Source organism: Mustela nigripes, chromosome 3 (genome assembly GCF_022355385.1).
Source record: "Mustela nigripes isolate SB6536 chromosome 3, MUSNIG.SB6536, whole genome shotgun sequence".
In the NCBI taxonomy this organism is placed as follows: Eukaryota; Metazoa; Chordata; class Mammalia; order Carnivora; family Mustelidae; genus Mustela; species Mustela nigripes.
Window position 1 is genome coordinate 189,008,998 of NC_081559.1, and position 18,353 is coordinate 189,027,350.

At 53.3% G+C, this 18,353-nt stretch overlaps 2 protein-coding genes across 2 annotated transcripts in view; one reads left to right on the forward strand and one right to left on the reverse strand.

Annotated features, from left to right (window-relative positions):
• The window catches only part of TG (thyroglobulin), a 236,969-nt gene that overhangs the window by 200,335 nt on the left and 18,281 nt on the right, over positions 1-18,353 (forward strand). Inside the window, exons 43-45 of the mRNA XM_059395530.1 lie at positions 1,275-1,439; positions 2,482-2,649; positions 16,782-16,963. Of these exons, the coding sequence (XP_059251513.1) occupies positions 1,275-1,439; positions 2,482-2,649; positions 16,782-16,963 (515 nt within the window). The remainder of the gene's footprint in view (positions 1-1,274; positions 1,440-2,481; positions 2,650-16,781; positions 16,964-18,353) is intronic.
• The window catches only part of SLA (Src like adaptor), an 82,166-nt gene that overhangs the window by 52,878 nt on the left and 10,935 nt on the right, over positions 1-18,353 (reverse strand). The window lies entirely within an intron of this gene.

Below are 18,353 nucleotides of genomic sequence, written 5' to 3' on the forward strand. Positions count from 1 at the left end.
CACGACAAATTCTGGAGCCCAGCTGCCTGCATCCGTAGGCTGGATCAGACCCTGACAGCATTTGTGACTTTGGTCAAGTTACTGAGTTTTTCTTTAACTTTATTTTCATATTTGTGAAAATGGGGGCAATGACCCAGGCTAACTTCCCCAACCTTGGGGGCAATGGCCCAGGCTAACTTCCCCAACCTTGGTGAGGATGAGCAAGACGAAGTGGAGGAGGCTGTTGAGTTAACAGTCGCAGTCCTCGGGGCGCCTGGGTGGCTCAGTTGATAAGCGTCTACCTTTGGCTCAAGTCATAGTCTCAGGGCCCTGGGATCAAGCCCAGTGTCAAACTTCCTGCTCAGTAGGGATTCTGCTTCTCGCTCTCTCTACCCCCCGCCCTCTCCAGTGCTTATTCTCTCTCTCTCTCTCTCTCTCTCTCTGAAATAAATAAATCAATCTTAAAAACAAAAAAAACAATCGAAGTCATCAATCGATGGTCCTTGCTGTGTATTATCAGTTTCAGTGGTGCCGGTAATTGTTCTGGTGCTGGTAGACCTACGGCCCTCCGCCTCCCTTGTCCCTGATGCTCTCGTGTGAAGCAGCGTCTGAGCTGGGGGTGCTCCACAGACAGAAGACCCTGCGGTTGTACCCTAGCCAAGGCGCTCAGCCTACCTCTTCCATCCTGGGCAGAAAACCAATCCCCCCAACAGTGCAGGCCTGGGGACGGGCTTCCTGGCATTGCTGCCACCTGCATTCCGAGACGGGAAAGCCTCCCAGCCAGCCAGGGTTTGACAGAGACTTGCATTGACTCTGCTGGAAAAATTTCCTTGCACAATGACGGTGTTTCCATCACCTTCTGGGTGGGTTTCTATTTGAAAGTCCAAGTCTGTTTTAACGGAGCCAGGAAACTTCTATTTAAGAAGACCTAAGAGATGAGAGTGGGGGTTGTGGGCACGGACAGTTCTGCTCCTTGTCCCTCTTCGACCACCGTCAGCCCTTGGCCTCAATATACAAATTTAGTCAATGATCACTCTGTTGAGGGCCCACACTTCCTGGGTAAGGAAACTGGGGCCTAGAGAAGGCTTGTTCAAGGTCACATGCAGTGTTGATATGCTGTGGATGGTTCTGACCCCCTGAAGGCCTGTGGGCATCTCCTGAAAGGGTCCTGGGTTTTCTGAGTTTGGACGAATGATGCGGAGTCCTGATGTGGTCCCGAGGTCTCTGGGCTGAGCCAGGGGTATTGGGAAGGAGACCTTCTGGGCTGTTTGACCTGAGTCTGTGTTCTCTCCCAGGGTGGCTCCGTGTTCTCCCCAGCCGCTGTCATCAGCCCAGAGAGGGCTCAGCAGCAGGCAGCTGCTTTCGCAGAGGAGGTCAGCTGCCCCACCTCACCCATCCAAGAAATGGTGTCCTGTCTCCGCCAGAAGCCTGCCAGCGCCCTCAATGACGCCCAGACCAAGGTGGGCACTTGTGTGTGAGCCGGGGAGGGACATGCTCTGATCTTTTCCAAATGGAAAACCAGGCCTAGAAAGGAGACCTAACCCACCCCCTCGCCCCAATCCATGGCTGCAGAGTCAGGCATATGGCCAGTTGAAGCTGGAATGCACACTCCCTGACCCCCAGCCCCATGCATGGGCCTGGCATGTAACGGACCAAGCATGGGTACTCAAGGTGAATGGTACTCAAGGGTCTCTGAACATTGGATTTTAACTGTAGAATATAAATGTAAACTATAAGGTGGGCCTTATAGAGTAGGAGGATGAAATGAAGTGAGACGTGTCAAGGACTGTGCCAGGACTGTGGTGGCACTCTGGAAGGTCACAGCCACCCAGATTGAGCACAATGGTCATACCTGTAGTGGATTTGAGCTACCCCATGCTCTTAGACAGGACAGCTATGTGAGCCACGTGCTCTGTTTTCCACCTGAAAAGATCCTGCTCACAGCCCACGGTGGCTGGCTGTCCCTGACAGTGCTGAAGGGGACACTAGCTGGAGGAACTGTGATCATCAGAGCCAAGGGCTTGATGCCTTCAGCCATGGGCCTGGATTCACAGGCCTGGAGCCGGTGTGACCTTCAGCTCCCCCAAGTGTGGGATACTGAGAGAGTGGCGAGAGCTGATGAATTTCTCTGCCGGATCCTGCCTTTGGCCACCACCCACCTGCTCCTCAGTCATGTCTGCTCCCGCTTGCTTATACACCTACGGGCTCAGGCTTACCCATTCCTCCCTGTGGATCCGTTGTCGCCTAGGTGGGGAAGCCCTGGGGACCACCCATTGCCCAGAGTGACACTTGCCTTCCAGTTTCTGGCCTGCCATCCTTGCTGCCTATGGTTCCTGTCATTTCACTCTGATTGCCCAGTACAGCCCCAGATGGATAATAGGCAATAGCGCTCATTACGGTTGAAACCTGATTAAGCGAAGCCGTGCAACTGATTCTTGCAGAACCATTTAAAAAGGAGGATAACATCCATACACATAACGACATCTCTTTGTCCCCATGTAGCTCCTGGCCGTGAGTGGCCCTTTCCACTACTGGGGTCCTGTGGTTGACGGCTGGTACCTCCGAGAGGCTCCAGCCAGAGCACTTCAGAGGACTCCAAGGGTGAAGATCGAGCTGCTGATTGGGAGTTCTCAGGATGACGGACTCATCAACAGAGCGAAAGCCGTGAAGGTAAGCAGCCAGCAGCTGCAGAGGTCCCCTGCTGGCCGGGCCCCAGTGGCTCAGGACCTCAAAGTCTGACCTTGGTCCAGAGCCCTTGACTGACCCGCTCATTTACAAAACTATCTCTAAAACACTAGTGAGTACAAAGGCTCTAGAAGGAGCTCAGGAGATGGTAATGGGGGGAGGTGTTTCAGACCTGAGACTCGTGCAAGGTTGTGAACAACACAGACACCTTCACCCCACATCCACAACTCTGCCTGTGTGTGAATCACCGAGGAAAGCGGCGTGCAGAGCCTTACCAAGGAGCTCTGTGAGCTTCGGGGTTCCAGGCAGTGGATGCCCCTGCCCCTTGAAGGATGCTTGTCTCACTGAGGGTGTGGCCGAGGTGGCACCCTCTTCCAGTCCTGGCCAGGACAGCCAGACCCCGTGCTGGGTTTCTTCCCCAGGAGAACTGGGCAGGGGTCATACCCCATAGCCGACAAAGGAGACTTCTCGTGGCTGCTCCGAGATACAGCAAAGTGGGAGAAAGTTGTAAGCACGCTCTCCTCTGGTCTGCTCCCTACCAGCCACCCGTCCTTGTCAGGCTGCTCTTAACAAATCCTTTTAAGTCGTCAGACCTGGGATGGTAGGTGCAGCGCGTGACCCGCAGGGAGCCGACACTCACACTCAGCTTGGGGCTCTGTCCAGCTCTATTGACTAGAAGGTAGCTTGGCTGGAATTAAAGAAATCATCCCCGCAGCCTCCCAGGATCCTGCATGGCCTTGCATTATCCTGTTCCCTCCCGTAACATGTCTCACTTCGGGGAATCTGTCTTACAGCAATAAACACTCCACTTTGACATGATATATCTCACAAGAGTATTTATCACAGCATGAATTATTGTGGCAAATGTTGGAAGCAACCCAAATGGGCATTAACAGATCAATGGCGAACAAGGTTGGGCTACACACAAACCATTAAATATTACGCAGATGGTGAAAGGGGCGAATGGATCCATCGCTACGGGCTCGAGGGATGCCTAGGACATGTTGCTAAATGGAAAACAAAAAACAAGAATGCAGAGGAGTTGTGAAATTAAGGGGGCATCCATATTTTCTTAAACAACCAGCCTGTATCCATCTGTAAATATGTAAATGTGCATAATTTTATGTTTCTTTGTGAAAGGGTTATAGTGTGGGAGTTTGTACAGCAAGCATTAACGTTGACTATCTCAGAAGGTGTAGCAGCATGAAAAAGGGTATTACTGATAGCACTCCTTAGGCATATATGCGTAAGTCATATATATATGCTCTTATGTTACCTGTAATGTACGCATGCATGTGTAGATACATAGAGAAAGTGGGGTGTGTGTGTGTGTGTGTGTGTGTGTGTTGGGGGGCTTGGTGTAGAGTAGAACACAGTCATTAGCTTCTGTCCAGCTGAGAAAGAATGTCTCCATCTGATCCATCTCTGTTTCCCTGCGGAGTGCCCACATACAACACAGCCCCAAGTGCAAGGGGCTGTCACTGAATTATTGAACCAGACTGACTCTCGGGGAGCACTGAAAAGACGCCCCTTCTTCACCATGAGCCCTGGGCCTCTCTTCTCTAAAGTAACGGGTCTTTGAATGGCGTTTGATCTAACCCTTCATAATTTAAGCCTAAATATATACATGTGTACTCCTGTGCTAAGATGCTGAATTGCTATGAAAGATTCATGAAAACAGAACAGATTTAAAGCACGAGAGAGAAATGAATGTTTAAAGATTTATGCTGCACCCTCCACACACTCCACGCTGGAGAAGAGGCCCTGCAGCATGGCAGCAGAGGAAGGAACAGCCACTTACCCTGGACCCTTTCCCATATGCAACAGCTCATCTTACGTTGACCTGCAGGGATGTGGGGAACTTTGTGCGGAAGAGAATATAGGCTTGCAGCTCTGATTCTTTGGACTGTGTGCTAACAATTCATCCCAGCCTCTCCGACTTTAGAGAGAGGAAGGGCTACTTTTCTACTCCCAGGAGGCTGGGGATCATCCTGGGCAGGTGGGAGCAGCTAGTTTCCGTACCCCTCCATCTGCAGCTCTGGGACAGTGGCGGGGGAGGGGCTCTTGCCCGCGGATTTGGGGCTGTGCTGGCCCCAGTCTGTAGCATCTGATTATGCCAGCCCATTGTAAGGGGGTTGCATGGCCATGCGGCCGCCTGGGTCTTCCCTATTCCTCTCCTGCAGCGTGTTTGGGAGTCTCTCAGCTCTGTCTTGAATCTCTGAGCCCCCCAGCCAGGAGTCTGGATCCAGAGAACTGGGATCCCTCCTCAGCAATGTATTTTCATTGCTTTCATTGACTTTCCTGCCGAGGCTTTCAAATAGAGGTTTCCTCAGTGCACTTTCGAGGAAAGATGGCATAGTTGCTCGCTACCCACACCAGGGCACGGCTGGGAACATGTGCCCTCAGGTCTGGCACCAGCATAGGGAAGGTGCCAGGAGGACAGGGTGGAGCGAGGGCTGGCCCTGTCCCACGGTTGTTATCCAAACCCCAGTCCTGGGGCAGAGGCCCCCAGGTCCTCTTTACTCCTGGTCAGAGCCTTCATCTCTTGCTTCCCTTCTCCGCTCATTCTCTTCTGAACTTGTGCTAGTCCAGCCACTGTGTGGCTTTGTGAGCCTGCGTCCCGCCAAGAACTCATCTGGGTGCTGCTCGGGGGGAACTGAGAGGGGACAGGGAGTAGTGGCGGCTGAATTTGAAGCCAGAGCCAGAACTCCAGTGCCATTACGTGCTGATGTCTCCTGAACAGATCCCTGTTCAGGGCTTTATACTTCCAGCCTGGCTTTGCCCTGGAACTCTAGATTGGTTTGACCCAGTCTATTTGCCCTCTTCACTGAGACGTCTCATAGCTTCCTGCTCTTAACATCCGGAAGGGACTGCTGGTTCTCCTGTGCCCCGGCCCAACCAGTGTGTTCTGCTGAGTTCTTCTCAGTAAACAGAGTCCTGCTTCTGCAAGGAGGGCTGCAGCGAATGGTCATCGTGACTCTGCTCGCCTCCACCCTACCAGCACTGCGTCAGCAAAACTGGCTGGCTCCATCTTCTAAGTGCCCCCAGGATCCATCCAGCCTCACCACCTCTTCTGCCGTCACCCTGAGCCATGCTGTCCTCTTTCTCCAGGATCATCCCCCAACTAGCTCCCTACACCCCCCCGTCATCTGCGAGACCACCATGGACAGAGCCATCCCTCTACCTTGTGTCAGATCCTGTCACTCCCCTACTCAAAGCCCGGTGGCCTCAGCTTCTGCAGAGGGGAAGCCGTAGTCCTGACAAGGACCATTACTTGATTGGCTTCTGTTTGCCCTCTGACCCCACCGCCTGCTATCCCCCTCCCCCACTAAGTGTGGTTAATCCCAACTGATCACTTTGGTGTTCCTCAAATATGCTGAGCATGTTCCCATCTTAGCATCTTGGCATGTGCTGTTCCCTCTTCTAGAATGTTCTCCAGGTAACTCACTGTCTCATGTCTTCAGGTCTGCTTCTTCAGGGTACTTGCTTGACCCTCCAGATATAGAGGGAGACATATTCCCAGTGTTCTCTCTCCCCCTCACACTGCTCCCCGTCCTTAGCGCTTATGCCCCTGACATACTATACATTTATTTGTCTGTTGTGCTTCTTCCCCAAATAGAATGTGAGGCCCATGAGCTCTGTTTTATCAGTTTTGCTTTCTGCTTTATCTCTGGTGCTAGAAAAGTGTCCAGTCTACAGTAAGGGCTCAATGACTCCTCATTAGATTGAAAGAATGAAATTAGGGGAACCTGAATATGTGTCAGAATCTAACCTAGGAATCTTCAAGGAAATAATTCATCCCAAACAACCCTATGATCTGTGACCTATGATCTATTCAGCTGGGAAAGCAGTTCAGAGACAGAGCAGAATTCAAATCCAGATCTAACTCCTGGATCCAAGTCCATGGCATCGTCTTTTGGCTGTGGCCCTCTGGGAAGAGCCAGGTCCTTCCTCCAGGAGCTCCCCACCCACCCACGAGTCTTGAGGTACTCTTGGGGTCACAAACACAGCTAAAACGAGGGCTGCTTTGTGTGAAAGGCCTCACAATCCCACCTCCATTCTCCCTCAACAATGACTCTGGGAAGGAGATGCCCATGAACTCGTATTTACCACCATTTTATGAAAGAAAAAGGCTTCTGGAGGTTTCACGATTATCCCAAGGTCATACAACTAGTCACTTGCAAAGCCAAGCCTCCACTGCAGATCCTTTGGCTCCAAATGGGAAGCTTTGCTCCCAGCCCCATGTGTGCTAAACCCTAGAACAGGTGGGGCAAATGCACCAGGGCCACCCTGTCCCCTCCCAGATACAATTGTGGCCCAGAGGTGTCCTCAGAATCCTGGCCAACACAGGACCACAACACTGTCATGTCAACACATAAGCGGGAGCCCGGCTACCAGCTGCCCCTCCACACACAGTATTAAACACCCTGCTCTTGTGTCCCCCTAGGGTGCTTTGCCTTCCCTCAGCCTGCTCACAACCCTCCTTCAGACTTGGGTTTGTGAGTTTCTCCATTTTCCCCAGAAGGTTTGGTGTACCTAGATCCAGCTACCATTAGTTGAAGGGAGCCCCAGGATGGCACAGCCCCGATGGCCTCAATCCCAGCGATTCCTTCTCCTGAATTCTTCCACGTCCGCCTAGTTCCTCCTGGCCATTTGTGCGGGGAAGCAGGACCTCACAGAAAACCACCGCAGGCTAGAGCAGGTGTCACCCACGTTTTCCCAACACCAAGACCACTGTGTTTAGTCATGCAACACTCACTGAGGCCACTTACTATGTGCCAGAGACCAACCTGGGTGTTTGGGTACAAGTACACATTCAATCCCTGCCCTCAAGAAGCTCACAGTCAGGCAAGGAGAAGAGAAACGAGCAGAAGTAAATAACTAAAATACAGTTTGACAAACACTAGATGGAAAGACAGACATGTTAGTGTGGGGCCTCAAGAGGCACTTGGGGTGGGTGAGGGGCTGAAACCGCAGTGGCCTCACCAGCAGGAGGGTCACAGGGATGAAAGAACTAACCAGGACCCCATCCTCCAAGCAAGCGAGAGCATCTGGGTTCCCCACAACCAGAGCCTTAATTTCTTTATCTGTAAAATTGGGAAATTACTAGTCCATATCCTCCTTAAGATGTTGGGTGAAATCATATATGAGGCCGTGTCTGGCAGATAGTACGTGCTCAATAAATACTAGTTTTTCACCTAGGTCTTTTAGGTATTACTAGAATTAGTGTCCAAAATGATTGTCCCTGATCCAGGGACTTCTCCAGGGAAAGCAGGAATACAAAGGATGTACAACCACTGAATCACCTCGCCTGACCTGAGCCAGTTTTCCAAATTGTGGCAGACGCACACACATGCTTTTTCCGTATGCCAGCTCTGCCTTCATGCCATCCAGAGCCCAACCCACCAACACACACCATCCGGCTTCCCGGGGGAAGTCACAGGAGCAGTAGGCATTGCTACCCCCCTCCAAGGGAGCCCCTGGACCCACCCATGACTTCAACAGAGACCCCCCGAATCCCACAGACCAAGGAGGGTGGGCAGGCAGGGCTTCTAGCCAGTCCCTGTGAAGACCCTCAGCCACCTTCCACCCCAGGCCGGCGTGGGTCCACACACACAGTCCTAATGACACCAGCAAAGTTAACAACATACCCGTGGAGCATCACGGCCGCCTGAGATGCCTGGAAAGCCTCTGCTCTCGGAGAATGATCTTATTTCCTGAAGTAGCAGCTTTCTGTTGAAATTCATCAGTCGCTGTGGTAGGGATTTTTTTTTTCCCCTCTTTTCTCCTCTCTCTCCTCTCTCGCTCTTTCTAACTGGTGAAACTGACAGTCTGCCTACATTAACCGGGCATTAATTTGCATGATCAAAAGCAGATTTGTTCCAAGATGCACTGTTCTGCCTTCCCCTCCAAGCACAAGGATCTCCAAGGAAGGCGAGAAAAAAATCAGAAACAGCGCCACCACTGTGCCCCGAGCTTGGGCAGGAGCTGGCCCCGTCCAGGAGCAGGTGGAGTGGGGGCCCTTCGGGGAGCGGGGAGGGGAAGGCAGCCCGTCTGAGGGTTGGAAGCAGCACCTGGCAGCCTGAGGCTCTGGCACCAGCCCCAGCACAGGAAAATCAAGCCTTTGGTGACAGATGATAGCAGAGGAGCCTGCAGGAGTCCCGGCGAGCACACACCATTTCCCCGAAAAGAGGCACTTGGGCGGGTGGGTGTTAGGGTCTGGACCCGTGCCGGGCATGACGGGGCCCCGTGGAGAGCCCACAACCTGGAATCAGAAAAACGGATCTCAAATCCCAGCTTCAGTCAATTCAGGCAAGTTGCTTACCCAGTCTGAGCTGCAGTTTTTTTATCCTTCGGTGGGCGCAGAGAGACCAGCCCTGCTTGTCTCCTGCTGTGGGATCAGGAGGCTTCTAGGCAAAGGAGACAGGTCCCAACACCAGGGAGCCCCGTCGGGTCCCTGGCTCCGGGCCACCCTGCAACACTGCTAGCCCCCCCACCCTAGCGCTGCGGCTCCCGGACTCACACAGGGTGTCTCGCCTACATGTGCTGTGGCCCCACCAGGTGGGGTTATCATGCTCCATTCAGAGAAAGTCAGAGATTGGTGGGGCTGACTTACCGCACCCCCCGCATAGTAAAAATATTTTATGACTGCACGGGTAAAGATGAATGGGAGGCAAGCTGGATTCATTCTTACCAATTCACTATGATGACATTTATTTTTCTTCAGGTCATAAAAGAAATTGAAACACATTTTTTTTGAGGGCCCTAAAGTTATGGGAGGCCCATAACTGGGCCTGCTGTGTGGGATGGAGAAGTTCGCCCCGTGACATCTGTGATAAATGGAAGAGGCAGGAGCGGTCCATGCATTGGTTTGTGCACAGGCCCAACCTGTACTTACTGAGGGGCTCTTCTCTAGGCTGTAGGGGGAAGGTCGGAACCCCAACAGATATGGCTCCTGGCTTGTGGAGTTCACGTTCCAGTGAGAGGACACGGACCGTGATGTATGAGCAAGTACATTAAGAATTTCAAATCTTGAGGGGTGCCAGGGTTGCTCAGTTGGTTAAGTGTCTGACTCTTTGTTTCGGCTCAGGTCATGATCTCAAAGCTCTGGGATCGAGCTCCACATCAGGCTCTGTGCTCAGTGCAGAGTCAGCTTGAGATTCTTTCCGTCTGCTCCTCCCCCACACTCTCTCCCACCTTAACATGCACAAGCACTCTCTCTTTAAAATAAATCTCTTAAAAAAAATTTCAGATCTTGAAAAGTGCTGGAGAGAATGGAAACATGAATCCAAGGCACCTTGGCAGGGAGGACTGAGACCTGAATGATGAGGCAGGGCCAGTTCTGGGAAGATCTGGGTGACGAGCTAGTGCAAAGGCCCTGTGGCAGGGCTTGTCTGGGGGACATAGAAAGCCAGAAGGCTAGGAAACACTGTGGGTAATGGAGGAGGTGGAGCAGAGGAAGTGGGATGCACTGGAGGTGACCCATTAGATGAGGTCTCAGCAGCATTAGGAGAATGATTCTGTTCTACATGTAGGGCACAGTCACTAGAATGTTTTACTCTAGAAAGTGATTATCTTGATTTATCTTTTTTAAAAAGAGCATTCTGGGGGTGTCTGGGTGGCTCAGTGGGTTAAAGCCTCTGCCGTCAGCTCAGGTCATTGTCTCAGGGTCCTGGGATCGAGCCCCACATCGGGCTCTCTGCTCAGCGGGGAGCCTGCTTCCTCCTCTCTCCCTGCCTGCCTCTCTGACTACTTGTGATCTCTGCCTATCAAATAAATAAATAAAATATTAAAAAAAAAAAAAAAGAAAGAAAGAAAGAGCATTCTGGCAACATGGAGTTGACTATGGAGAGGTAACAAAGGAAGCAGAGACCAGATTGCCCTGTATTGGAAGGTCCAAGGAGTAAGCTAATGAGTTAAATAAGAATTGAAGGCATGGTAATGGCAAGAAATGACTGGATTTGGGATAAACCTTGGATTGGCAGTTGGGTACTCATGGTGAGAATTTAGGAGAAAGGTCAGAGCTGTAGGTACAGATCTGGGAAAAAAAAAAAAAAAGGAAAATCTGATGTCACAAAAGCCAAGAAAAGAGTATTTCTGAAGGGAAGCAGAGGTCAAACGTCTGAAGTCATTGAGGGTGGAGTGAGCCGAGGGCAGAGGTGGGGCTGCAGGCCTGATGGGACATGGGTGACGATGAGGGCCCCCTCAGTAGAGTGAAAGGGAGGGAAGACTGATGAGGTGCGGAGCCTGGGGAGTGTGGAAATGGCCACGGTGCTTCCGGAACCCTCTGCGCCATCAGTGACATCAGATGCAAACCCTCAAGCAGTTTGCGAGGGGGCAGATTACTCCCCGATGAGTCGCCCCTCGGACTTTAGCAGCTGTGTTCCACGGCAAGAGCCGTGTCGTGTTCATTTTGGATTCCCAGTTGCTGGCCCCGGGGGCCTTTAATTTACGTTCATTCAGTGAGCAAATGAGTATTTCTGTCCACCTCAGAGCTCTAGAGACTTCTGGGAGCTTTCATTAATTCATGCATCTCTCCATACAGGTATGTAAGAATCAGGTGAACTCTGGAAGGATGCCTCTTTTTTCCCTTTGGGGATTCTACTCTGGGTCTCTTCTTCTCAAACCTCTGATGTCATAACCATTCTGTGTAACTTTAAGAGTAACCAATGAACAAAAATTACTCAGGGACCTTCTGTGTACACTTCTCCCCAAATGCCCACCTGCCAGAGGTGGTATCCGTGTTTCTGCCCCAGGATGGGATAGAAGCCGACGAAAGCACGAGCAAGGATAGGGCAGGAAGAGTCGATAGGATGGTGGTTAAGATGTGCTGGGGGGGAACCCTCGGGACTGGGGTGCACTAGCATGCTGGGGAAGGTGGAAGTAGGAGGGGTCAGCAAGTGTCTCTTTTAATCAGATGACCGGCTCCTGGCTTAGTAATTGGGGATAGGAAAACAGCCAAGGAAGGTTCTTGACCTGGGGAAGAGCACATGTAGACGACGAAGTTAAATTGTACTCACGTTGAGTTCGAGGGACATGAGGGGTGCCCAGGAGCCGGCAGAGGTTTGGATGTGTGGGACCGAGATTGAGGCTGAATGGAGATTTAGAATTCAACAACCTACCAGCCATTATGAACACCAAGGGGAGAGACGGTACCACCTCTCCGCATGTCTGGAAGGAAGGGCAAGAGAAGGGGGCAGGAATGGCATTTGAAGAGAGAAGACGGCAGGCAGATTCCATAAATGAGCCTGAAGCAGAGTTGGTTAGGGAAAAGGAGACGAGAGGGTCGTCGAGCTGAGTGGGGGAAGAGAGCCAGGACGGGACGGGGGGACAGCGCCGCCGCTGCCCGGGGTGGGTCAAGGGGTAACATCAGCGACCTTGGAGAGGGTGCGTGGGTGGGGAGAGGGCAGGAGCCAGTTGGCTGCGTGGGCACGCTTCCTGAGTGTGCAGCCCAGAGCCGGCAACGCCAAGGTGGGGCAGACAGACACCCGGTGGTCTGGCAGACAGACCCCGCCCGGGTGGGTGGGGACACCCGTCGGCATTTAGCTCTCGGTGGGGGCGGACTCACGGAGAGCTGCACACCACGGCTCCTACAAGAGAGGATTTGCCTGGTGATGCCAACGAAGAAGTGCAGAGGGTCCCAGAGCTCTGGGCAGGGGGGCCTCAGCCTCAGGGGAAAGAAGGGGGTCCCTCAGTCCAAAAAGAAGGAGGGAATTCGGGAAAGGCTCCAGATGGGCATTTCTCTAAGAATAAGAGGGCCAGCCGTGTGGGTGTGGGGGGAGCTCTGAGGATCGCCTTGGGGTTTGAAGCCTCATCATGGGATTGCAGTGGTAGAAGGAACCAGTAGGCAGCAGTGGCTAGTGGCTTCTTCCTGGGGCCCCAGAACAGGTGGCACCAACTCAAGGACACCTGGCAGATGGCTGTTCTGCTTCTCCCCCACATGGACCCCCATCTCCGGCAGGCGACACCCGCAGACCACAATGGAGGACCCTTCACCTGGCCCCTCCTGAGGCACAGCAGCGTGGGGCCATGTCAGCTGCTCATCTCTGCATCCCCTCTGCCCCACCTCTGGCTCCTCTGTCCTGCACTGGCCACACTGGCCTCCTCCCTTACTCACCCGCCTGTCCTCACCCCAACTCTCACCTCCCCGCGTCTTGGCTCAACTGTCCTCCACGGCCTGCCCTGATGATCCCCTCTACGTTTTCAACCCTCACGGACCAGCACCCCCAGTCCCCTTCCCTGCCCTGCCGGCCTTGTCTGTGTCACATCCTTATCACCACCAAACTTATCACCACCAAATGTTCTGTGTTACAAAATTTGCCGTGTATCCATGTCGGGCTCTCCAGCTCTACCGGAAGTCCCCAAAGGGCAGAGAATTGAACTTGTATCGTTCCCTTGTATTGTTCCCTGAAGCATCCCAAACGCCACCACTTGGTCCTGGCAAATGTGGGCACTCGATAGACGTCGGTTGCATGAAATCGTGAGTGGAAGGTAAAGACCCTCCAGCTAAGCACTTTCCATCATGTCTGTCAACCCTGCACTGAACATAAGGGCATTTATTTTCAATAATTTGCTGGCTAGAGGAGAGAGAGAAGGAATATGGATTGTCACCCGTGTGCGGCAGCCCCTCAGTAACCGTGAGTTCACTTGACTCCAACGTCAAGCCCAGGCACAGAGAGGAATATTTCCTGAGCAAATTTATGGACGGCTGTGAGTCTTCCGAGGTCACACACCGGAGCCAGGTTCGAACCTGCATCTCTCAAACACAGACCCAGTGCTCCGTGCACCAGGCGATGAGGCATCCAGACCGTGGCCTCAAGAGTTTCCTATGTGCTCGAACTGTTCGGTAGGACCTATTAATGGCGGTCCCTTAAACACACACACACAAAGAGGACTGTGGGTTCCTGATGGCCCTTAACACAGCCCAGCCTGTAGCGAGCCCGCTTCCTCGGCGGATTGTGCCTGTAATTACAGCTTGTGGAAGTCGGTGCTTGGCGTCATGTGACGGCCCCATCCCTCCTGCTGACTCTCTAATTAAACTCGCAACAGCATCTGTGCTTTGGTCCTGGCCAAGAATGAAGAGATGTGGCTCTTGCTGGGCCCCCTTTGCATTCCCATGTGCTCCCCGCGGCTGGGGACCACACGCCAGCCATCTCCAGAATGTCCACCAGCCAGCGAGGCCGCGCCCTGGCTGCTCTCAGCTGGGCTCAGATCCCTGGGAAATGTGAAAGCAGCCAGAGTCTCGCGGGAGACAAAACCTGGCCTTCCCTCCGGCTCCCTAGCTGGGCAACTGCTTACAGCTATGGTGGAGGAATTTCTAGCCACGCCTGGGCTCAGGGCCCTGCCACTCTTAAAAACCACCTCACTGGGACTCCTGGGTGGCTCAGTGGGTTAAAGCCTCTGCATTTGGCTCAAGTCGTGATCTCAGGGTCCTGGGATGGAGCCCTGCATCAGGCTCTCTGCTCAGCAGGGAACCGGCTTCCCCACCCCCTCCTGCCTGCTTCTCTGCCTACTTGTGATCTCTGTCTGTCAAATAAATAAATAATATCTTAGGGGGGAAAAAACAAAAACCAAAAAACAAAACAAACAAACAAAAAAAAACCCCACCTCATTGTGAAAATAGTTTCTAAGGAACTTGTGTAGGGGCTCTACCCTTTAGGTAGGGCCAATCATTTTGCCGCAGGTATAGGGAAGAGGAGTTCCCAGGGTTTGGACCCACAACTGATGGGAACAGCATTGATGAGGCCTTAAGACAGGGGCTTCCCTGACCCCTCTGGCCTGGGCACAATATTGCGTCTACAAACATTGGGCAACGGTAACACACGGGCTGAGAAATTGGTAGTAGTCATGTCATCTCGCCTCATGACAGTTTTATGAAGAGGGTAATATTCGTGTGCCCATTTTACAGAGGAGGAAACGAAGGCCCAGGGAGACTCAGTAACTTGCCCAAGGTCTCACAGCTAATAAAGGGCAAAGCTAGCATCCAAGCCCAGGTCCCTCCAGCTCTGGGATCTGAGCCCGAGAGGTTTGGCTCTGGGGTCCCCTTGCAAGGACCGTATCCTGTCTCTGGAGTCCAGTGTCTCCACCAATCATCTGCCTGGCACGTTTGCTGAGCACCAGCTGTGACTAGGTGCCTAGCCCCGTACTGTACCCCATGTGCCCCTTTTGCCGCATGGTCCTTCTGGAGCTGTAGACAAGCAGACACCAACAGCATCTGGGGACGGAGCATTTGGGGATGGAGCATGGCATCGCGAGTGTGTGCTGGCCTCCCCTGCCCTGGCCCGGTAGTCCTCACCTCTATTGCCCATGTGCCCAGAACTGTGCTCAGCTCTTTCGATGTATGCGGCCTTGGAATTTGGCACTGATTCAATCCAGTTTCCTAATCCACATGTGATTTTGATACTTCAGTAAAACAGGCATGGTCAATGTTTGGCAATAATTGGAGATACGTGTACGATTTCTCATACTTCTGTTATAAAATATTCTGAACCCTCAGAAAAGGACAGCAAATAATATAATGCAGTTTTTCCCCTGAACTACTAGTAGGTTGTGAAGTCAGCCAATGCATTCTGAACAGCTCAGACTCGAACAGGAACTCGCATAGAAACACTCGGCTCTGGCAGACATGGGAAGAGCCATGAGCATGAATGTCCTTCCCGAACATTGTTCCAGGCCTCTGTGGGCGCGTGCCTGGGTTCTGAGCTGTAAACTGTCTTTCTGACTGTAGATCACGGTCATCAGTACTTGGTGGTCATCGATAGAATGACGGCTATTGTATTCACTCTTCGTTTTTAGCAGATACTAGTATTTTGCCATAGTTGCTTCAGATCTTTTTCCAAGAAACACAGGTTACAGATAGAATTTAAGTGATCCTCCGCTCCCCTTAGCCTCTCCTGAGCCCACGCACACGGCTGGACTAAATACTTTATCAACTGGTCTGGCCTCTCCTACGTGAGCCCACCCGCGTCGGCTGAAAGAATGTCTCAGGCAGGAGAGGTTGCTTCCTGATCATACCCACACCTCGAATTCTAATCGCACGTCCTGTGTGTTTGGAAAGGTTTAGAAAAACAATTTAAACAGGCCAGGATGTCTTGATGAGCATGTCATGCTGTTGGCATAAGAGCCTAGAAATAGGTGAACACCCGTGATAGGACCGAGCAAGGGCCCTGGGGCCTGGGCCTCACACTTGAGAGCTGCATGTCTTACTCTCTGCTGCCCCTTGTCTTCAGAAATGAGGAAACTGAGTCCTGGGGGAGGCAGATGGTCCCCCAAGAGTGCCCCAGTGCAGAGAACAGGAATGTTGGGACAAGGAAGGAGAAAAGAACGGACGGAGGGAGGAGGGAAAAAGAGGGGAAGGAGGGAGGGAGAGAGAGAGAGGGACAGCAAGCAAGCGAGCTAGCGCCATGTGGACCCGCGTCCCCGGAGGACCCAAAGCATTCCCTAACCACTCCAGGAAAACTAGCCCCGCCCTCCTTCTGTGGGCCTGCTCTTCGTAGCGCGCGGGGGATCCTGGGGAAACTGCTTCCTTCCCACCTCTGCCCTCCAAAACCCGAGGCCTCGTGAGAGCAGGGAGCTGCACCAGCCTGTGCCCAGCTCCTTCCCCAGCCCGGCTCGCAGCCGGCCCTGGTGGCCCATCACGGAGAACATGCGCAGGAAGCAATCACCTGGCGACGGCTCGCGTCGCTGGAGGAAACTGGAGTTCGCTCTCCCGAGGAAACCAGATGTCTGGCCGGCTGAGAAGCTAAGGGATCAAGCACGGGGTGACCCGCACCAGCCGGCCGGAACGGCCTGTGTTTACTGACCACTTACTGAGTACCGGCCACCACTTCAAGTACTCGGCGTGTGTTAGCCCTTTTGGTCCTCACTGTGAGCCCACGTGGAGTCATCTGTTTTCAGGCAGGGAGAGGCAGGCGCGGAGAGCCCCGCCACCTGTTAAAGGTCACACAGCTAGGACAGGTGGAGCGGGGATTCGAACCCGGGTAGCCTGGCTCCAGCGTCCCTGTGTGACCACCACGTCCCCCGGATTCCCAGGGAGAGACTTCTAGAGCAAGGGTCCGAGGGAGACTGACTCCAGCCCTTCAGAAGCTGACTGGGCATTTCCATGTCTTATTTTAAAGCAATTTGAGGAAAGTCAAGGCCGGACCAGTAGCAAAACAGCCTTTTACCAGGCGCTGCAGAATTCTCTGGGTGGTGAGGACGCGGACGCCAGCGTCCGGGCGGCGGCCACATGGTACTACTCCCTGGAGCACTCCACGGATGACTATGCCTCCTTCTCCCGGGCCCTGGAGAACGCCACTCGGTGAGCGGGGAGGGCGCGGGCTCCCGCTGCCCCAGGGCTGGGGTCACGGATGCACCTGCCGTGTGCTGCGAAGGGATGGCTTGAAGGGTGTCGAGACCCCCTGCCCGGTGTGGTGTCCCCACCCGGGAGCCTGTGGTTTCCAATCCCAGCGTCACTAGCTCAGAATAAAACGTGGTCCCTCCCCCTGGGATCTTGGCGACCAGAAAGGCTTTAATTTTGCCTCTACTGGAGACCTGTTTCCAGCCATGCAGCCAACAGCTATTTCTAGAGGCCCAGCCCCAGACTGGACCCTAAGAGCTCGCAGACGTCCAAGTTCTAGATGCTGCGAGGCTCATCACCCAATCCTGCACCTGGCTCAGATGCGGGATGGTGAGAAAACTTGGGGCTGAAATTCAGAAACCTACATTCTTGCCCCAACTTTGACTTTAACCGGCTTGGAAGACAACTGTGCCCGGGGTGGGGGCGGTGAGGGGGGGAACTGAAGAGAGAGAGAGGGCAGGTAACCAAGGAAGGCTTCACTGAGGAGGCGGATTCCAGTTCCCTCTTGGCTCAGGCCCTCATAGCCTCCTGCCAAGCTCAGGCAGTGACCTCCCTGCCTCTCCTTGGTGGCACCACTCCACCTGGCTGCCAGGGTGGGACTCTTTCCTGCAGGTCTGAATCCAGCCTGGGCCTGCTCACCATCCCCTTCTTCATGAGAGAGAGCATCGCTGCCTCGTGTGCCCTGCCAGACCCCCATGGCTGGCCCTACCCCTACCCCACAGCCAGAAAACAGGCAGACAGACCTTCTGTACTGAGAGACTTTCATGGCTCTCACCAGCCTCGGCTTTTACAAAATCCCTGTAGCGTGGGTGCCGTGGGCCCCATTTCTCAGATGAGGAGAGGGAAGGTGAAGGAGATTCAGAAACTGCTGACTGGGATTCAGAACCTGGTGGGTTCCAAGCCGCCTGAGGTCTGTCTTATTCTGACCGGGCCTGGTGCCTCTTACACACACAGCCTGAGCACCAGCCCACGCATGACCCACTGTTGCAAGCTGGTGCTTCTGGAACGTGTTCCCATCACCCCCAGAGAGGGAACGAGTGTGAAGGCTTAGGAATCTAGAACAGGGTTCTCAGCCTCCTCGCTGTGACATTGTAGGTGGATAAGTCCTTGCAGAGGGGTCCGTCCCAGACTTTGTAATATGTTCAGGAGCCTTCCCGGCCCCTGCCTGCTAGATGCCAGTGAAAAAACTTTCATCTACAGCTGTGACAGCCAGAAATGTCCCCCAAACTTTGTCAGATGTCCGCTGGGAGGGGGGAGTGTCCCCAGCTGAGAGCCACTGGTCTAAAGGCATCGTATATCTTTGAGGATATTTCTTCTGCCTTCTTTCCAAATGTGCAGTCATTTTGTGTTC